The sequence below is a fragment of the Dendropsophus ebraccatus genome, chromosome 4, assembly GCF_027789765.1.
Source record: "Dendropsophus ebraccatus isolate aDenEbr1 chromosome 4, aDenEbr1.pat, whole genome shotgun sequence".
Lineage (NCBI taxonomy): Eukaryota > Metazoa > Chordata > Amphibia > Anura > Hylidae > Dendropsophus > Dendropsophus ebraccatus.
In genome coordinates this window covers 111970497-111992606 of record NC_091457.1, presented here as the reverse complement: position 1 = coordinate 111992606, position 22110 = coordinate 111970497, and the positions used below count along the sequence as shown (strand labels likewise).

The 22110-nt window shown below is 44.3% G+C and overlaps 1 protein-coding gene across 1 annotated transcript; it reads right to left on the bottom strand.

The window, feature by feature from the left end:
- Positions 1 to 506: 506 nt before the first annotated feature.
- ABTB1 (ankyrin repeat and BTB domain containing 1) lies at positions 507 to 22110 on the bottom strand. The gene is made up of 12 exons (XM_069966739.1): positions 21864 to 22110; positions 17028 to 17090; positions 16170 to 16225; positions 13917 to 14061; positions 11410 to 11569; positions 10973 to 11018; positions 9365 to 9481; positions 8743 to 8858; positions 4288 to 4386; positions 3539 to 3706; positions 1697 to 1897; positions 507 to 1240 (listed from the first exon to the last, which is right to left on the bottom strand). The coding sequence occupies exons 1-12, from the start codon at positions 21917 to 21919 to the stop codon at positions 1034 to 1036; spliced, it is 1434 nt and encodes a 477-aa protein (XP_069822840.1). The 5' UTR covers positions 21920 to 22110; the 3' UTR covers positions 507 to 1033.

Sequence of the window (22110 nt, the reverse complement as noted above, 5' to 3'; positions counted from 1 at the left end):
CAAACTGCTCCTAGCTTCATTCTCATTGTAGCATGGGAACCGGAGAGCTGATTGGCAGGGGTGCCAGGTGCCGACACCCCACCTATGAATTATTGTTAGCCTATTCTGTGGATAGGCTATCATTTGTTTTCTCATTAGAGAAAAGTTGGCTGACAGATTCTGGCAATACTGGATAATTATGTAAGATGTATATAGGCCTGCTGTCACCGTCCTACCAAATCATATCAAGGAAATAAGGGATCGGGCATACATAATTTAAATATCTAATCCTTTTGTTGGAGTGGAGCCGCAAAGGGCAAACGTGTATAGCTGTATTGGGAGGAACAGCTGTCAGCTAAACAAGTGCTAACCAGTACTCAGCTACCTGCCATAGCTGTTGGAAAAAGTAATTCTACCAGCAAAAAATGAGTGCTGTGCATCTCTGGAGTTTACTGGGTTTCTATAAAAAGTTAATTTATGTAATGTATTTACATGCTTATTCAACTGTATTCATGTAGCTGTATATATCGTTTTAAACAAATCTGTTTTATAGGTGTCACTCGACAGTCACTTGTACAGAAACAAAGCAGACAAAGGGACTGGGCCATTTTTTTTTTTACAGACACCTGAACTAGTTACATAGAGTTAGATCTGGCAGCCATTCTGTTAGTTGTGGTACGTGTATATATCTCAGTGAAGAATAACCTATATTGGCAGAAAGGGGAGTATAACTTTAATAACTAAAGGGGTTTCTCAGTAATGCAGTTTCTAAGCTTCCCCACTAGTCTATCAGATCTGCCCAGGATATATTTTATACAATTATATTACCAATTTGTGCCCTACATAGGTCCAGGCTATCTCTGAATAGGATGAATCCTAGAGAGATCATATAGTCTACTGCAGTCACGTCACCAGATTTAATGAATAGGAAAGGAAAGTCAACAAAGCATGACTACAGTAGGGGAGCCAGGGCTGGAAATACACAGCACGCCATGACAAAACCTATGTCAGCATTCTAGATAAGAACAAAGTAAAGCAATACTTCTTCACATGCTCAGCATTCCAGCCCCAGACTGCCCAGCAGCTCCTCTAAAGCCTCCAGTCGCTGGTTAGCTTCTTCAATGGCGCTATAGGTTTGTACATTGCTAGTGATGTGGAAACGTATATCATCAATCAGCGGGATGGAGTCTGTGTCCTGGCGCTCCTCTACCGATGCTGCATCTTCTTGTACTGCGGAAGCAAACTCATCCGAATCCACCAGCTGAGTGGGATAAAAAGGGGAGAGAGGACACATTAATGGGGGTCTCCACTCCATGTAGACAAAGTATTTTACTCTACAATAAGTACTAAAGAATAAAGAACTAAGAATAAAATACACAGAATTTATTAAGACATAAGCCTCTTAATAAAATGATAGTATCTTTTTGTCTGCGCTATGGCGTTGGTTTGTATACATACTGTCTCGCAATGCAACAGCAGCACTATCTTCATATGACCTTGTAACTAAAACAGGCGCTAAATGAGCATTACTAGATCGGGTCAGCTGTTTAACCTCTGGATAAAGCAATGTTTCCAAACCCTGACAGCAAGAGCATAGAGAATAATGAAATAAAAGACAAAGTATATGGGAGCTGTATGAGAGACTGAACAACCCCTTCAAAGTAAGTAATGGGTCGCTCTATCCTTGATATTCCAAAGTCTATGGCAGGTCCTGTACCTTCTCAATATTTCTGGCCATATACTCCGTGGACTGATCCTCCAACCGTGTCAGCTGGAAAAGCTTTGCCGTCTTCCAAATTGTGATCACATTGTCCTCATCCAGAATCTGCGCCAAGATCTTGCCACAAAGGCGCTTCAGCCCCGGAAGCAGATACATGTCTGCTACACAAAGCACCTCGTAAGCATTCTCCGGGGACAGCTGGAAAGATCCAAGAAATCACAGAGGGTCAGAACAAAAGGTCAATGCAACAGGGAAATAGAAAGATAGAGGACCAGTTTGTTATGAGAAAATTTGAGAACAAAGTCACAAGTATCTACCAGAAAATAAATGCACAAAACTTAAAAGGGGGGGGGCCGGTGGGTTAAGAGCCTTCTTAGAATGGAGTAATCTTAAGAAGTTTCTTAAAAGTCTGGGAATTCCTACAATATGAAATTTTTGTTACTGCCCCAAAATGCTGGGATAGGTCCCAGTGTATGCAATAATATGATGCACAGACCCCTCTACTTAACAAAGTGTGTCATTGTGCTGATTAGAGATGAGCGAACCTCGACTATGCTCAAGTCCATCCGAACCCGATCGATCGGCATTTGATTAGCTGGGGCTGCTGAACTTGGATAAAGCTCTAAGGTTGTCTGGAAAACATGGATACAGCCAATGACTATATCCATGTTTTCCACATAGCCTTAGGGCTTTATGCAACTTCAGCAGCCACTGCTAATCAAATGCCAAACGATCGGGTTCGGATGGACTCGAGCATAGTCTAGGTTCGCTTATCTCTAGTGCTAATGTGTCACGGCTTGAATAAGGTGTTGTATACTTTTTTTTTTTTTTTTAAACATGGGTACCTCATGTATGACAGATACCACCAAGTGGTATTCATCATAGGTATACATCAGATAGGATGGTATACATCCCCGTGAGGTATACATCCCATGGACACTCCTGACATTGTGTGAAATTTGTATTGCCTAGTGTTTAATGGCTTTATGTAGCCCTGCAAAGTATCAGATGCTCAGGTAAATCTCTGATAATCCGACTCTTGGCAATACTTGTCATATACTGCATTATCAAGTAGTCTGTTTATCTGCTGAAACCTTCACTACATTCTCTTTGCCCTCCTCTCTCTGCATCTCCACTATTTTAAAGCAAGGGTTCACTACCCCCTTGTGTGTAGCAAGGATTCAGCGTTCCATCATGAATGACTAATATAGTGCTAAGTATTTCACCATTTATTCTGCATACAGTAATCTGGGGGAGGGGAGGGTTTTTCTTTAAATCCATTTTCCAGCTGTGATATGGACTACCCAGGGTAAATATACTGTATATCCCAGAAGACAGATATCAGAGCAACCAGCATAACACACTGCTGCCACCTGTTGGTATGCCATGAGATGTGATTTCAAAACATTGTTTTGTTTCAGGGGATCCCCTGGATTTTTTTTACACATATTTTATACACATGCCTGCTTTAAAAGCAAAAGACAGACACATATAGTGCAAATGCATGGAAGATACAGTGTGGCAGCCCAACCATGGCATAGCATGAGGACGAGCCACTGATGTCATCTTATATGGGTGGCAGTCTTGGTATTTGTATTTACAGCATAAAGAAAATGAACTTTTAGTCCCTTTAAAGAAAAGATATGGTCAAGGGGTTGTCTCAAAAACCACAAAAAAGAGTTGTGTTGCAGTTTCTACATAAAGTCAGGTAAGGAGTAGTATTGTACAGGAGAAAACATGAAGGGGCTGCCTTCTCTAGATATGTTCCTCAAAAACCACTTTTAAACCCCTAACCAAATGCTAGCAATCCTTTAATACAGACATGGACATAACTCTCACCTCTGTGTCATCGCTGTATATGTAGTAGAGGACCCGGGTAAACGTCTCCTCGCTGATGTTGTGTAGTGTGATGACCGGGATGCTGGGCAGTGTCTGCAGCTCCTGACTCTCAGAAAAGTGATCCTGTAGAAGAGCTTTAAAGTAGTCGCTTCGGCCACAGAAAAACGACTGGAATAGGAATAAGAGAAAGGGTTAACTGCTGGGCATCACCAATGCTGCAGGAAAATACTGCTGTAATATACTGCATCTTTAATAGAGGGGATGTGTTGGTACTGAACTGGAATCCCATCATACTAGTAATGCATACAGTCAGTTGGCTTCTACTGGGACTCTAGATTGGCCAAATGAGGGTTATCCCAGTGAGGAGGGATTTCTGGGCACTGCTACACCCATAAGTACACTTATGTCCAAGTTGTGGTGAAACTACTACTCCTAGCCTTGGTCTTACCAATCTAGAGAGCCGCCGTGGAAAGTTTTGATCAGTCGGGTATGGGTGTTCAGACCCCCACCAATTGCTAAGTAATGCCAGGAGAAGTGTGCAGCAGAGCGTCTTGTTGCAGGAGATGGGCTTCATACACTTACTATGGAACATGACTCCCGCAATTAGAGCTGGGAGAAGTACATGGCTGAGTGATTCTCTCCCAAGCTATCTAGTGACTGATAAGGGTCTGAACACCCAGACTCCAATTGATCACTCTTTTGATAAAAGTTTTGATATACAGAATGTAAAGAATACAAATAGTTGTTACCTTGTGACAGAGAAATTTGTAGCCCATTATCTGGAAACAAACGTCAGGGTAACAGAAGAAGTTACCGGTACTGTTGAAAGGCAGTTCCCAGAGTCCAACCTATAAGAAACAGGAAGAGGTTATATAAAGCTGCGACACCAACACAAAGACCTATAACTCATGTGTGAAGCAAACAAAGACGCACAGCTTGTTACAACAGAGAACGCAGACTGTAACTGGTTGCAGAGTGGGAATCCCCCCACCCATCTATGACAGCCATAAGCCTTGTAAGGCATACAAGAGTCTGTAAATATGTTTATTTGTATACACCATAATTCAGCACTTTTCATGGCTTTCCACAAAAATGGGACAATCATTAAGTGGCTCGTGAGCAGGAAGAAAGGCAGGCTCACGACCGATGATACAATGCACATTATGTATGTGAAACCCCAATGACAAGAAAATAGATGCAGGGAAAGAGCAACAATGTAATTATATAGTACACGATCACGAGAGTGCGGCTGGTGCCAGACGTGCAGGAAACACCCGTCAGGATTATAACAGGTAATCACAGTGTTACAGTAACTCCAAGTGCACAGAGAGGAGAAATGGAGGAGCCCGATGCAGTGTGCAAAAATGTAGGATTCTCTGCACACTGCTTCACTTCTTATGTGACCCTCTATCTAAAACACTAGCTCTATGCTGTTGTGGAGACTACTGGCATTAAAGATGACTGATAAAAAGGAAATGTGAATAAGGATGACCTTTCAAGTTGTAACGATCATGTTCTAATAATGTGAAGCTAAGGGGGGGCAATAGCAAAAAACAAAAACAATAAATATAACCCTTCCTAAGCCATTCAGCAGAACCTGAAAGGGTCACACACTATGTTGCAGTGCTGTTCTAATGAGTCCAGGGGGTGGAGCTAACATCTGGACTGAGCAGCTCCCATATTAACTAATTGAAAACTAAATTGGGCATGAGAGATTAGAAACGTATGGCTGCTTCCTCTAGTAAAGTGCCATACCTTTCCATTCCTTCAATGGCGTGTAGGTTGATCTGTAGTACCACACAGCACCTGTGAACAGGAGTGGCCCTGTTTTTAGAAGAATACAGGAAATTCTAGACAACCACTTGAAACAGAGGTTTTACACTGATGTGGATAACACTCTGAAGATACTTTGTGTTGCAATTCTTCACCATTTTGAAGATCTCTTATTACTCTGGTTAAACAGAGGGGGGGATTTATTAAAGGGTATAACATTTAGAATGGTGCAAACTGCCCACAGCAACCACTTTCAGCTCTGGTAAAATGATAGAGTTGCTGTGATTGGTTATTGTGGGCAGTTTACACCTATGTATATTTTACAGCCTTTGATAAGTGTCCCCCAGAGTCTCTAATGCTGTATATAGACTGATGGTAACGGATAATGGGAGCCGAGGCAGATACTACAAGGATTATCATCCAGAGTCCAGAACAGGCAGCATTGTGAGAGCGGGAAATGTGGGGGACTCTGAACAGGCTATAATAGCAGCCATACTAGTTGTCAATTCTCTTTCTTAACAAACAGACCATTTTAACAATAACATCTCAAGGACTTTTTATAGTATTTACCAGCCCTGCACATGGGGAACACACTGCTCTCAGGCTCCTGCACAGAAAACCACCTGAAGATAAAACATTCTGTTCCTGAATCTCTGGCCACTATGTTATATTTAGAGACTGAAAGGCTGAGAATGTCTGGGTCAAGTGGGTCCAATAATAGCTCCTCTAGACTGGACTCTCATGAAGGTAACACACATCTTATTCTTTCACTGCAGAATTCCGAAAGACAAGCACAATACCAGGGTTTTATTTCTCTTTTAATCCACAAATAGGATTAGACAGGGGCGTAACTAGGATTCATGTGACCCTATAGCAAAAAAGTGTATGGGGCCCCCCAACATATTACCTGTACCAGCGATATGGAGCTGTCCCCCTGCATTTGGCAGCTCTAAGACGCTGTGCCCTGGGGTGGGGTGGGGTGGGGGGGTGAGTGGTAGCAGGCCGTTTGGAGTCCCTGCTGGTTGGGGCAGCTCTGAGTCCAGGGGGTGACCTCCATTATACTGACTACTATACAAGATGCTAGGGAAGCGGGATGACCCCATTATACAGGATACCAGGGAGGCTGACTGACCCCATTATACAGGATACCAGGGAGACTGCCTGACCCCATTATACAGGATGCCAGGAAAGCTGGTGACCCCCATTATACAGGATGCCAGGAAAGCTGGTGACCCCAATTATACAGGATGCCAGGAAAGCTGGTGACCCCCATTATACAGGATGCCAGGAAAGCTGGTGACCCCCATTATACAGGATGCCAGGAAAGCTGGTGACCCCCATTATACAGGATGCCAAGAAAGCTGAGTGACCCCATTATACAGGATGCCAGGGAAGCAGGTGACCCCATTATACAGGATGCCAGGGAAGCAGGTGACCCCATTTTACAGGATGCCAGGGAAGCTGAGTGATCCCATTATACAGGATGCCAGGGAAGCTGAGCCTGAGTGACCCCCATTATACAGGATGCCAGGGAAGCTGAGTGACCCCATTATACAGGATGCCAGGGAAGCTGGTGACCCCATTATACAGGATGCCAGGGAAGCTGAGCCTGAGTGACCCCCATTATACAGGATGCCAGGGAAGCTGAGCCTGATTGACCCCCATAATACAGGATGCCAGGGAAGCTGAGCCTGTGTGACCCCCATTATACAGGATGCCAGGGAAGCTGAGTGACCCCATTATACAGGATGCCAGGGAAGCTGGTGACCCCATTATACAGGATGCCAGGGAAGCTGAGTGACCCCCATTATACAGGATGCCAGGGAAGCTGAGCCTGAGTGACCCCCATTATACAGGATGCCAGGGAAGCTGAGCCTGAGTGACCCCCATTATACAGGATGCCAGGGAAGCTGAGCCTGAGTGACCCCCATTATACAGGATGCCAGGGAAGCTGAGCCTGAGTGACCCCCATTATACAGGATGCCAGGGAAGCTGAGCCTGAGTGACCCCCATTATACAGGATGCCAGGGAAGCTGAGCCTGAGTGACCCCCATTATACAGGATGCCAGGGAAGCTGAGCCTGAGTGACCCCCATTATACAGGAAGCCAGGGAAGCTGAGCCTGAGTGACCCCCATTATACAGGATGCCAGGGAAGCTGGTGACTTCCAGCTGGCAGTGATAGTTACCATCTTCCTGCTGTGTCTCCTCCTCAGGCCATGTGCGATGAGCGAATATCCCACCCGCGGTGGGCGCGGGGGGCGGGGCTTGTCGCGATGGGGGCGGGGCTTAGCGGAAAATCCCGGGACTGTTCCACTTGTGGAGAGGGGGACACTGGTGCAGGACGCTCTGAGCCTGTGTCAGGGGGAGGTGCAGAGGTGTTTCAGAGGGGATTGCAGACGCTCCCTTCTGCGTCTTTGGCAGGGTGCGTAACCATCAGTAGCGTAGCTACCTTGAAGACAGGGGAGACAGGCCAGGCGGGCCCCCGGGCCCCCTGCAGTGCAGGGCCCCATAGCAACTGCCTTCCCTGCCTTCATGGTAGCTACGCCACTGGGATTAGAGGCCATTCACCGGTATGTGCTGGACACATCTAGCAACCAGCGGGAAACACATCTAACAACCAGCAAGGGGCATAGTAAAGCCCTGGCTGCACCTAACTCCTACACACACAGCTAGATCAGAGTAACACCTCTCTTCTGTTTTATACCAGCTCTAAAAAGGGGAACAGCCTCAGAATCTGACATACCAAACTCTAATACAAAAACTAATCCCAGAATTAAAAAAAAACCTGCTCTAAAGCCTTGGCCACTAGGTGTCTCTTTTACCTGCTGTTTTCCACTGCCTGTTGTCGGGTAAAATCTGTCTTTAGTAACAGGTAGATCAGCACAAATTACAAAAGGATGGAGCTCAGCATGTTCTCTGAGCTAGACAGAGGAGCTAGGAAAGCTCAGCCTGACTGTGTACCTGCAAGCTGACCCTGAAAATGTGCCACACTGTTCTTCATAGGCAAATCAAGGCTTCACCCGTATTTCAGATCCACCCATAAAGTTCTGGATAGCTGTCACTTGTTTATCTACTTTTGTATATCCACAGTGCTACCACGAAATCTCCACCTCCCCCAACTCTTAAGGTTCTCAGCAGCAGCAAGTCATTGCGTACTGTAACCCTTTCCTAGCTGTGATCTTGCTTCTGCTGTTTCTTTCCTTTCTGCTAACACCTTGAAAAGCCAGGGCATCAGTAACCCTCCACATACCATCTATAGTGCTGTACTGTGTAAATCCTCCTCCAGCACAGTCCAGGCACTTTTTCCAAGTTAAACATATTTTAGACAGTTTATCATGGGCATTGATAAGTAAAATGAAGAAGAAAAGTATTTTTTGGTGTATATGTGTTTGTATAGGTCATGGGTCATCTTATTGGATGGAAGTCTCACCCGCAGCTCGGATGGCAGAGCTGAGTCAGCTAGTATAGCCAGGTCCTCCTGTAGCCGTCCCTTTCCTGAGGCCTCTATTGTCAGCACTTTCACACATGTTCCAGGCTTGGAAGAAACTGATGGGTGGAAGGGGATGTAATATTACTGTAACACACACATATATTATATATATATATATATATATATATATATATATATATATATATATATATATATTACTGTATATGTACTATATTTACACTGCATTTCATCCCCACCCACAATGCCATGGAAAATATTTTATGTTTTGCAATAGGACAAGTTACAGTGCACAGCCATACAGCTGCAACATGGCAGTTACTGAATAAACAGACTGACATTCCTTTTAGCATCAGCCTCACGATTTCACATGTGATTCCATCCCCAACCCTCCTGCTGGTCTGGTGGATAGCACTTCCTCTGAGCCCACCAGTGCCCTTTCAGTCTTGGTGATATGTCCAATGAATACTGTTTGCACCTTGTAACAACTGGGACCCCCCCTAGAAGATGGACCACTGTTACTTACTATAAGCTCCCTATTTCATAGCCCCCCACCCCAACAAGAAATAGTCTCCACACAGTGATTAGTACATGAATCCCGTACCAAATTCATAGACTTTTTTGCACTTCTCCTCCAGCTCTTCAATAAGATCCTGCAGTCGGCATTGCTTGGCCAGTCGCTTACAATCTTCCACATGTTCCACATTGATGTCCATTCGACCTGACAGAAAAAAAAAAAAAAACAGATAGCCCAATAGTCAGTGATACAGACCTGGTCAATACGGTTGTGTTAAGAAGATGTGCCCATGAGAAGTGCTCCAAAGGGATGCATGATGCTCATAGGGTACAAATATCTCAACGTACTCTCTTGTCCAGGTATGGTCCCCCTCAATTTGCTTTAGAGCTAAGTATATCTTGTTTTATTCCTGTTCAACTTGTTTCTATTCTTGTTGCTTTGTATCTATCTATCTCTGTCATTTAAGTAAACTATATCTATTCACTTCGCTTTTGTGTGTGGATCTGTTTATTCTCACTTTTATAGAATGCACCGTGAAAAAAAAAAAACACCCCCACACGTATCAAACCTATGGCAGCAGAGTTATAAAGCAGAAGTGTCTAATGCGTATTATCTGGAAATCAAACAATTACCGGAGAGGGGGAGTAGATGGTTTACAATGTAATTTACTTAACCTAACCTAAACACAGAAGGCACAGAGATGCCAGGTTCTAGTCCAACCCCAATACTTATCACATCTAAGGGTTTGTTACATTTGTATTCAGTCTAGTTAACACTCAGTGAATCAAACATGTTATTAGCACAGATCTCCCTCCTGTCCTGTAGCAAATCCTCAGCTAATATAAGTACTAGGTTAAGCATTCATGACATAAAAGACACCACTGCTATCAGCAGGTCTGCTATTGTGTCATGCTACATGTCAACTATATAAAGTTAACAGATCACACTCAATTACAAAGAAACGTGGAAGATTGTCAGCAGAAAAAGACCACCTGGTACATCTAGTCTGCCCTTTTAGAATTTACTTCTGGCGGCAAAAAAAAAAAAAAAAAAGGCCTGCGGCACTGGCATCTTCACACCGGTGCCAGTCTATTGTATAAAAATCTTAAGATGTACATGGTGGTCATTTGCTTTAACTTCAGTTATTGTAGCGTTACCTATCATATCGGCTCGAAGTTTTTTTCAAGCATCTACTACTCTTTCAGTAAATGGACTGATACAGACCCCTTGACAAAGGGGGAGAGTTATCAAACATGGTGTAAAGTGAAACTGGCTCAGTTGCCCCTAGCAACCAATAAGGTTGTACTTTTTATTTTCCAAAAAGTCTGTGAGGAATGTAAAGTGGAATCTGATTTGTTGCAAGGGGCAACTGAGCCAGTTTCACTTTACATCATGTTTGATAAATCTCCCCCATGGTCTGCAATTCATTGATCTTTTCAATAAATAAGCATTTGGGAGTGATACCTTTGTTGGCCAATAAAGATATCACTCCTAAAATACTTTGAGCACTAATATCTACCACGATATGGATTTTTCTGGCTAACATGGTACTATACTATTTTTTTTCTAACAAAAAATAAGCACAAATTCACTTGCAACCAACACAAGACTCCTATGTACTTTATCTGGGCTTATTCAAATGGATAATTTACAAACTATACTACATGTCAACCTTTGTAATGGAAGCTCACTCACCTGTATACAGGTACTGAAGAATGGAGCCAAAGGCTGCTGGATTGATCTGCAGAGACAGAAGTGACACTGTAATGGGGCAGTGACTGCAGCATTAGGTGTAACCTGAAGGTCCTGGGCCCCTAAGCAATAGCTGGAACAGCCCCCACCCCTCACACACACACACACCTACCACATACCAATTATAACACTAATGCTGTTTATCTGGGTCTCATCAGGCACCAGGGCCCAAGGTGCAACTGTTACCTGTACAACCTCCCATTGTTATATCCTTGTAAAGCAGTATTTATTATCTACTGGCTAGACATGCCTTACATACTACTTCAGTAATTGTGCTACTAAGGTGACATCTAGTGGCTAAAATGTAGTACTACACAGTTACATTTCTTTTTTTGTAGCTGCAATGCTTTTTTCCTCTCTCTCACAATATAATGTCATACCAGCGGATGTTTCAGAGCAATCATTTTTTTCCCCTTCCACTTGGTCTCAAACATTTCAGCAAAGTAGGGACTGCGAGCACTGAGGATGCAGCGATGAGCACAGAAAGACTCCCCATGGACGAGAAACATGGTGTCACTGTATGCCCCTTGCTCCAGGAGTCTGTCGAGACAGATGATGCAAGATAGGTAAACTGCGGTGCAGCTCTGTTTGCCTATGACATGTCTATACAACACCTAAATATTTTTTTCCCATAAACATATAATATAGGCAATTTCATAATTTATCATAGTATTCAGGGCTGTGGAGTCGGAGTCATGAAGTCGGAACTAGTTTTGGCAGGAGTCTGAGTTGTTTCTGTGTGTATGGTGAATATTTAGTTAGAAACATAGAAGATTGTTAGCAGGAAAAGATCACCTGCTCCATCTATTCTAGTTGTGAGTAGTTCAGGACATGGAGGCTGAAGACTGGCTGCATCCACTGCACACACCGGAGAAGCTGCTTTATATTATTCCTCATTCCCTCAGAAGTCGCCCCAGGATCATGTAGGACATTAGGGAGAAGCTGCTGAGCCAGTGTGATAAATAACTCCCCTGGTATATGCAGTGGCGGTCTTTGGCACCAAGCACCCCAAGCGATCGCTTGGGGCCCCCAACATCCAGGGGGGCCCCCACGCCCTGCTCTTGTGCTCAAGACCGCTGGACAGGGCCGCTGCCCCGCTCGCTGCTTCCATCTGAACTGTAACTATGAGCACTCGTAATGGGCGCTCATAGTTACATGCAGCAGCACTGACAGGGCAGGAGACATTGGCTCCCTTCCTGTCAGTGACTCTTGTGGCCGCAGGAAGGGTTTTCCCTGCGGTCACAAGTGGCAGCTTTGTCCTTGTGGTGCCGGCGCTCCAGTGACATCAGTGCCAGGACAAGGGGAGTGCGGCCTCTTGTGATCGTGAAGAGTAGAGGAGACGCCCGGACCCAGGTGAGTATAAGTGTTTGTTTTATTGTGTTATATACTAAATGGGAGGGGGAGCACACAGGGGTCTGTTTAACTGGATGAGCGCACATCGGGGCTATAGACTACTGGGGCCTCACAGAGGGGTCTACATACTACTGGGGGCAGCGCACACAGGGGGTCTATATACTACTTGGGGCCATATACTACTTGGGGCAGCAGAATGGGGTCTATATACAACTTTGAGAGCACACAGGAGGTCTATATCCAAGTGCGGGAGCACACAGGGGGGCTATATACTACTGGGGGAGCACACAGGGGGTCTATATATTACTGGGGGAACATACAGGGGGTCTATATACTACTTGTGAGGTACACAGGTGGTCTATATATAACTGGGGGAGCACGCAGGGGTCTGTATACTACTGGGGCAGCACACAAGGGGTCTATATACTACTGGGGGAACCACACAGGTGGTCTATATATAACTGGGGGAGCACACAGGGGTCTATATACTACTGGGGCAGCACACAAGGGGTCTATATAATACTGGTGGGGCACACAAGGGGTCTATATACTACTGGGGGAACCACACAGGGGGTTTATATACTACTGGAGGAGCACACAGGGGTCTATATCCAAGTGGGGGAGCACACAGGAGGTCTATATCCAAGTGGGGGAGCACACAGGGGGGGCTAAATACCCCTGAGGGAGCACACAGGAGGTCTATATACTTCTGGGTGAGCACACGGGGGGGCTATATATAACTGGGGGAACACACAGGGGTCTATATACTACTGGGGGAAGCAAACAAGGGGTATATACTACTGGGGGCAGGACACAAGGGGTATATACTATTGGGGGCAGCACACAAGGAGTATATATTACTGGCGGTAGCGCACAAGGGGTATATACTACTGGGGGCAACACACAGCGGTCTATTGTTTTGGAACGAGTGTCGAGGGGAGGGCCCCAGACATAACTTCGCTTGGGGCCCCAGAAATGCCAAGACCGCCCCTGGGTATATGACTGGCCATTTATGAAGGAGCAGGAGTCGTGAGTTGGAGTCAGTCCTGATAAAATTCAGGAGTCGGAGGTGGAGTCGGAGCTGCAGCTTACTGACTCCACAGCCCTGTTATATTCTCACAGCTTTTCGGTGTTTCTCGCTTTTTTGCACAGATGATGATTTCTGAAAATTTTTTGTCTTTTTCTTTTCCACACTGCTTGACTTATTGTATCAAAATGCCTTAGGATGAAGCCAGATTTGCTTTGACTTGTCAGCAGTAGCTGATTTTGTGTAATTTTTTAAAATATTTTGCGCTAAGACCACAAATTGAAACTAAGTGCTATTAATCAGAAACATGCAACATTTTCAGAAATTTGGCACAGGTATACATGACCGTACAACAATGTAAAAACTAACTCAACAAACCATGATAAATCCCCCCCCCTCCCCCCTCCGTGTGCCATAAAGAAGAAACCATTATCAGGATTTTTGGATTATCAGATGTTTCACTTTATTACAAATAAGAGTGGAGGCCTGAGCTTTTGGCTCCCTTACCTTTGCAGGAAATCATCGTAGTAATCTCTCTGCATGCACTTAGCTGTGATCTGCTTGTAATCTTTCAGCAGCCGGCGAATAGTATCGCTCAGGGCTCCATATAGGCAGCGCTCGCCATCAAATGTGTTCACCTCACACTTAGCTCCTGGGGAGGTGACATAATAAAACTTTCAGTGAATCTGTACCCTCCCTTCCACCCAACGCCACCACCACCACCTACCAAGCTAGAGACACCATTGAATAGATATCAATAAAAGCATCCAGAATATAACTTACACTTTACTGTGTTGTATGTCCACCCCTTGCAAAATCAACAACATACACTCTGCATATGGCACAGTGAACCATAGCAGTGCCCAGGGAACAATAGGATCCACTATTTGACACTTTACATGAAAAATAAAGGTGTTTTTTATGAGAATAAATTGTTCTATATTAGTAAAAGGGTGCTCTCAACCAATAGGGGGTACAGCACAGTGTCCAATAAAATAACTTCTACCAAACAGAGAGAAAAAACTAGACATTAAATAAATAGGCAAACCAACCACCAAATATTAAAAAATATAAATGAACCTTTATTAAGACATAAATTATATGACACCACAAACTCTTAAAAACAGTTAAAAAAAAGTACTGGGAATGAGCAGAAATTACATATCCTATCACCATTAGGATTATGTGAACTGTGAATATAAGAGGCACCACAACACATTGAACAATACCCTAGACAAAGTCACTTTATGTGACAACACGCTTTGGGTGTGCACCAGATTTTCTCTCCCATGGTCTTAGAGTGATTGATTATTCATTCCTTCTTTGTATGTATTTTGTATATCATTGGTATTTACAGGGATATTTTGTCTAATTGCACTATAGCACTTTATTAGAGTGTCAGTGATCAATAGCTGTTGGTTTAGCCCTTCACTAATTTGGTTATTGTAAAGAATATTTTGCACCATCATTGTTATTGTATATTATATTTATTTATAAGGGACTGCTACACAGTATATCGTCATTTGGATATACTTCCCTACTTACTTGGATCATGCGGAGCAATATTATTATATGAATTTCTTGGTGGGATGGTGGACTATTATGTCCAGCCATACAGAGTCATCATAACCTATATAGTTTTTTTTTTAACAGTTATTTTAGTGCCATATATGTACTAACAAAGATTGATTTATATTTTTTTTTCAATATTTAGTGGTTGGTGTTTGTCCTATTTGTATAGTGTCTAGTTTTTCCTCTTTTATGAGAATAAAAACACAGGCACAGGCAACAAAGGCGTGTTCTGAATGTTTTCATTGATGCCTATCCAGTGGTGGCACTAGCTAGCTAAGCAGTCAGGAGGTGACAGATCACTTTAATATTAACATACTCAATCTGGTATACTAACATACTCATACAATTGTATATTTTGGCATTCAAGAGCTATTCTGTGTTTTTGTTCAGGAATTTATTTGCAAGAATGTAAGATATTTTTGCACCTACAATTCAGTTTTTTGTCTAAGTTATGTGATGCTGCCAGCCCTGCCAGAGATGTCCGAACATTGGTCACATGGCCGTAATGTAATGGAGCATCCACAGTCAGGGGCGAATTAACTTTACCATAGGCCCCGGGCTGTTCACCAAGCCTGGGACCCCCATCCCACCCCACTGTAACTATGGCAGCACTAGCATGGTGTTCATAGTACAGGATATATAATGTCATGATGCCCTGATTCGTGCAAAATTGCAGTAAAAAAAAACAAACTGCAATTTTGCAAATCATGGCAGAACTGTAGCCAGGTGACAATACATCACTGAAGTGTTTTTGGGTGGTGATGGAACCCCCCTAGGAGCTCAGGGCCCCAAGCTACCGGCCAAAACTGACCTATTATAATCCGCTAGTGTCCACAGTGTATACACCAGCATAGACGATGAGGTCTACATGAGACAGAGCTATTGCACTTGCATCACAGTACCTTCTATGTATGTGCAGTATATAGGGCAGGTATCTGGTGACCAAGAATGTGCCATGTGTGTGAGTTGAGAAGAAAACCTTTACTGTAATGTGGGACCTGAGATGTTCTGCTCTACTGAAGTGCTAAATAGAACAATTAATTTATTTTCTTGAGGTTCCAAACTTCACTCCTGATACAGAGCTCCAAATCCCCTGTTACCTGCAGCCACCACTAGAGGGAGCCCCTCATGGTGATAGCAGAAAAGATGGGTATGAAACATGACTGCCTGATGTGGCTTCAAACTTACCATTGGCTAAAAGGTACCGGACAAGTTCTTCATGTCCACAAAGACAGGCATAGTACCTACAAGAGAAGAAAGTCACATGTGTTGTCTGTGTTACATGCTAAAAGTGGGAGGGACCCTAAAATCATAGGATTAACCCAATAAATCCTTCTAAGGACTAAAGTAGTTATTTACATCTAGAGGCTATGTTCACACTACGTAAGCCTCCGGACGTGGTGCGTTTTGTGAATAAGCGGCTGGAGATTTACGTACTTTGCGTACAATGGAAAGTATACGATGTACGGCTGCACAGTTCACACTACGTAAGAATTTACGCCCGGATCGTACGCGGCGCCGTTAAAAATGAACCACACCATTTTTTGAGGATGAAAATGCCGTAACTTACGCCCGTAGCGTTACATGCGGTCCCGTACGTAGTGGCGATTTCTTCATTTTTCCCCTTTTCTTTGCCGATCCAAAAGGTTCTGTGGGGTGTCTGGGGCTAGCCGAAGATTTCCAAGTAAAAGACCGCTGTCAGATCACTACGTAGGGCGCTCGGGAAGCGTAAGTAGACTACGGGCGTAAGTTTGCGGACCGAAAATATGCGACCGGACATATACGTAGTGTGAACATAGCCAGAGGCTGTAAACATGTTTAGATATAAGACTTTTCAGGCTTTTTGGTGGCTGAAATAGTTGGATATTTTATTCGAGACTATCATGTGTGAGCTAAGCAGCCTGGGGGCCAGACTGATTCATTTCCCCTGTATTGATACATTGTAGCAGATTATCAGTACAGAATAGAGAATTACGCTACTGATCCCTTGACATCATACATTTACTCTCTACCACCTAGCCCCACCCTGCATGTCATGGCACTTACAGAGGAGTACTGTCCCACTTATCCCGCACGTTCAGTTCCACGTCTCTCTGCTCCACAAGGTATCTGAAGAAGAAAGTAAATCACAGGTAATGTGGCGTTTCAAAGACAATCTGCAGAGTTCCCTGCTGGACAGCTGGGTGTTCAACCCCTCCAGCCACTAGAGCTGGGAGAAGCCCTTGGCTAAGAACTTCAATGCTTGGCTCGCTGACTTTTCTGTCTCCATTGTAAGGGCCCTGTTCCACGGGACGATAATCATTCGCATAATCATTAATGATAAACAATTTCAAACAACCTGAAATCGTTCACCCATTTACATGGAATGATAATCGTTACTTATGATTGTCCTTGCGGTCATCTTGTTGCTATTGCGTTCGTTGCTACTGCGAACTACGTCTTATTCAATGCGAACGAATTGCGAACAAGCAACGATAAAAATAGGTCCAGGTCTTATTAAGCGATCAACAATTTCTCGTTCTTCGTTTAATCGCTAACTGCTATTCAACCCAACGATGTAACAATAATTGGAATGTTAATCGTGCCGTGGAAGAGGGCCCTTAGTCTAATGAGACTGTCTCCTGCTGCGAGACAGATTGCAGTTGAGGTCTGAACACCCAAAACCTTTGACATGTCTCTAGGACACGCCTAAATTTAAGAATGAAAAAAGTAGAATGAGCTTGGAGAGTAAAAAGGCAACCATATACTTTAGATGACTTTAGGTGTTCATGCACACCTCGCTCAGCCGAGCATGCTTGTATTCTGAATGAGGAGAAAGAAATAAGATGCTGTTCAGCAGCAGTGGGACCGGCACTAGTAGGAGACTGACAGCAGGCTACATTTGGACATAGAGATGAGCGAACCTGGAGCATGCTCGAGTCCATCGAACCCGAACTTTCAGTATTTGATGAGCAGTGGCTGCTGAAGTTGGATAAAGCCCTAAGGCTATGTGGAAATCATGGATATAGTCATTGGCTGTATCCATGTTTTCCCAGACAACCTTAGAGCTTTATCCAAGTTCAGCAGCCACCACTAATCAAATACTGAACGTCCTGGTTCGGATCAACTCGAACCCGAACCCGGTTTGCTCATTTCTAGACATTATATCTATTTCTATCACTTAAAAAACCTTTTAATGCCAGGCCTTGGGCCACAACATCTGGCATAAGAAACATTGACTATAACTATAGGACAGGGCACTGGTCTCCAACCTGTAGCTTTCCAGTTGTCGTAAAACTGCAACTCCTAACAAGCCTGTTGGCTGTCCAGGCATGCTGAGAGTTGTAGTGCCACAGATTGCAGAATGTTGGATGAGGGCGACAATTTAGACAGCTTCTGCCGTGTCTAACCACAAGGAGAGATGAAGGGTAGCACACTGTAGCACACAGACTGGCCCAGATTAACCTTAAAGTGTCACTGTTGTTTTGTTTTTTTCCAGAAATCAATAGTGCAGCAGGACATGGAAACTTTGTAATTGGGTTTATTAGGCAAATATGCCATTATCTGCATACAAAAAGACTTTCCCCAGGTCCCCCCCTCCCCCTCGCTCTCATTCACTGCTCATTATCAGGAAATCTCAATTCTTTTACGTCAGTCGGGCCCTGTCTGTTCTATGAAGAGGGGAGGGAGATTAGTCGGCAGCAGAGAACAAAGGATTACACAGTGGGACCTGTGTGAAAGCGGCTATTCAGAGGTCAAAGAGGTCAGTGCTGACTTTAGAGGAGATAGCCCGGTGATGTAGCTGTAAATTAACTCTTGGTTGTCCTGTTTTGGTGCCTCATCTCCCTCCATCCCTCCCCTCTCCATAGAGAACAATGAAAACAGGGGGAGAGCTTCAAACTGCTTTTTCATGATAAAAATGCATTTTTTGGCTAACAAACCTAATTACAAAGTTTCTTAAAATTGCCTGGACTATTGATTTCTGCAAAAACGTTAGTGACACTTTAAAATGCCTTGAGACCATGGCAGTAAATAGTATATCTAACTAAAACTGACATCAAAGAGAGTTTAGCACCATTTTCAATGGCATCTTCTAAGAGCTGAAATTACCCAGTTACACGAGTAGTGCAACATTCTTGTCGCTATTAAGTCGTAGAAAGACTCAAAGTCTGTTGACTCCATAACCAAGAATGTGCCCCCTCCCCACCTCCAAAGTATCTGCCCTTGGCTATCAGTACAGAAGCCAAGTCTGCCCAGAGCACGTCCCCTCTAAACTGAGAGATAGTGAGGGGCTACCAGTGTAGATAAAGTGAGGAGGTTATAGCGTGCAGCCCCGGGGATCTCATGTCACTAGCGTCCTCCTCGTATCACACTCTGGCTTATGACCAAACAGGGTAAAGGAGCCAGGAAAAAACCACTTGTGACCACTGACCACCCTGCACTTCTGCACAGTGCCCCCAGCTGAGTGCACAAAGGTAATATGGGAACAGGGATGGTGGAGAAAAACAGCTAAGCTGCTGCCTATAGCGACCAGTCAGTATCCATTCCCTGGCAGAATATCAGGACAGACACAGAGAAGCAGATGTCCCGAGAATCCCGGACTCCACCGGAGCAGAAGTAACAGCTCAGGACTCAGCGCAGTCTGAGAGACTTTTATGTGCACCTCTGGTGGAAACAGTCAGCAAGCCTCCCAGAATGCAACGCTGTGCAAATGCTAGGTATACAGAAAATGCTGGGAGAATTGCTCTGAAGCCTGTATAATACAGTAATGTCATGTAATGTACACAGTGACACCACCAGCAGTATAGTGAGTGCACATCATACAGGTTATAGATCAGGATCAGTACAGGATAAGTAATGTAATGTATATACACAGTGACTACACCAGCAGTATGGTGAGTGCACATCATACAGGTTATAACCCAGGATCAGTAAGGGTAAACTAAGGGCCCTATTACACCGGACGATTATCGTTCAGATAATCGTTAAATTGTTCGAATCTAAACGATCATCGTTCGTTTGAAATGCAGTTAACGATTAACGACCGAATGAGAAATCGTTGATCGCTTTATAAGACCTGGACCTATTTTTATCGTTGATCGTTTGCAAAACGTTCTCAAATCGTTCGCATTGAATAAGACATCGTTCGGTCGTTTGCAATAGATACGAACGCAATAGCGAAGAAATAGCGAGGAAAAACTATCGCAATTACGATCATAAGTAACGATTATCGTTCAATGGAAATGAGTGAACGTTTTCAGGTCTTTCTCAATAGCGGTCGTTTGAGATCGTTAATTGTTAAGGATTATGCAAACGATAATCGTCCGGTGGAATAGGGCCCTTATGGTACTTTTACACAGGACGATTGATTGTTTGTTTTTGCACGATAACGGTCAAATTCGAACGATAATCGTACGTGTAAACGCAGCGAACGATCAAATGACGAGCAAAAAAGCGTTCATTTTGATCCTTCAACATGTTCTCAAATCGTTGATCGTTCGCAAAAAATTTGCAGATCGTTCCGTGTAAACACTCTTTCAGCGATTTCACCTATGTGTGAGATAGGCTTAAACAATCGCAAAACGATCGCATAGCGAATTTTCCGTACGATGTATCTTTCCGTCTAAACGCTGATAGTTATAAAAAAAAACATTGTTCATTCAAAATTGTGCGATCGGGCGAATTATCGCACCGTGTAAAAGTACCATAAGGTATATACACAGTGACCCCATCAGCAGAATAGTGAGTGCAGCACTGGAGTATAATACAGGATGTAACTCAGGATCAGTACAGGATAAGTAATGTAATGTATGTACACAGTGACACCACCAGCAGTATGGTGAGTGCACATCATACAGGTTATAGCTCAGGATCAGTACAGGATAAGTAATGTATGTACACAGTGACACCACCAGCAGTATGGTGAGTGCACATCATACAGGTTATAGATCAGGATCGGTACAGGATAAGTAATGTTATGTATATACACAGTGACCCCATCAGCAGTATGGGGAGTGCACATCATACAGGTTATAGCTCAGGATCAGTACAGGATAAGTAATGTATGTACACAGTGACCCCATCAGCAGAATAGCGAGTGCAGCTCTGGAGTGTAATACAAAGTCAAGTACGTGCAGCTCTGAACATCATAAAGCCTGTGTATTCCGGTCATAGAGATGTATGGTATATTGCCTGATCTGTGGCGTCTGGCTACTGGAACTCCCCATAAACAGGGAGGTCTGACCACCAGAAAGCAAAACAGTTATAAAGCCCATTTCTACCTTTGAAAACCATTTCAAACTAAGCATTTTTACACAAGAAGCTGAGTCACTGTGTACATACATGGCACTACTTATCTTGTACTGATCCTGAGTTATACTCCAGAGCTGCACTCCCTGTTCTGCTGGTGAAGTCACTGTATACACACATTATACTGATCCTGAAGTAATGCTAGATTTAGGGGCCACAGCATCTGACATGGGCAAATACTGACTACAGGTCCAGGCTATGCTGGGAGTTGTAGTGCCACAGCTGGGGAGCACTGGGTTAGGGGCACAATACAGACAGGTGCTGCATGTAACTACATGGAGAGCTGTACCACATTGTAGCTGGCAGACTGGCACACAGCCTGGGTAACCTACATGGCTGGGGGGGGGGGGGGGGGGCAACAAGACATCAGAGTTCTGCAACATTCTCGGCCATTTCTATGGAAAGTTGAAACCATCCAGTTACACAACCTGCCTGTCGCCATTAAAAGTCGCAGTAAGAGAGTCTGTTCCCTCCATAGTCGTAGTCTGCGCCCCCAAACTATCCCCCTGCTCTTCAGTGTAGCCCCCCAGTGCCCCCTGTTGCCCCCCATTGCCCCCCACTCCTCCCCTCGCCCCCCGGGCCGCTGTCACTCACTGCACTCTGAAGATGTCGCCCTTCCTGCAGCTACTGAACAGGTCGCTGTTGTCCATCGGCCCGGGCCCGGCGCTGGGCGGAGCGAACGGCTCATTGACCCGGCGGGTTCGGAGCACAGACTAGAAGCACCGGGAAACAGCGGTGGCGGCGGCTGCGGGACGTGTCTGAGGTCACAGGCCCAGGAAGAGAGCGATCACAGCGGATACAAACAACAGCTGAGTGCCGCACTGACACAGTCACGGTAACC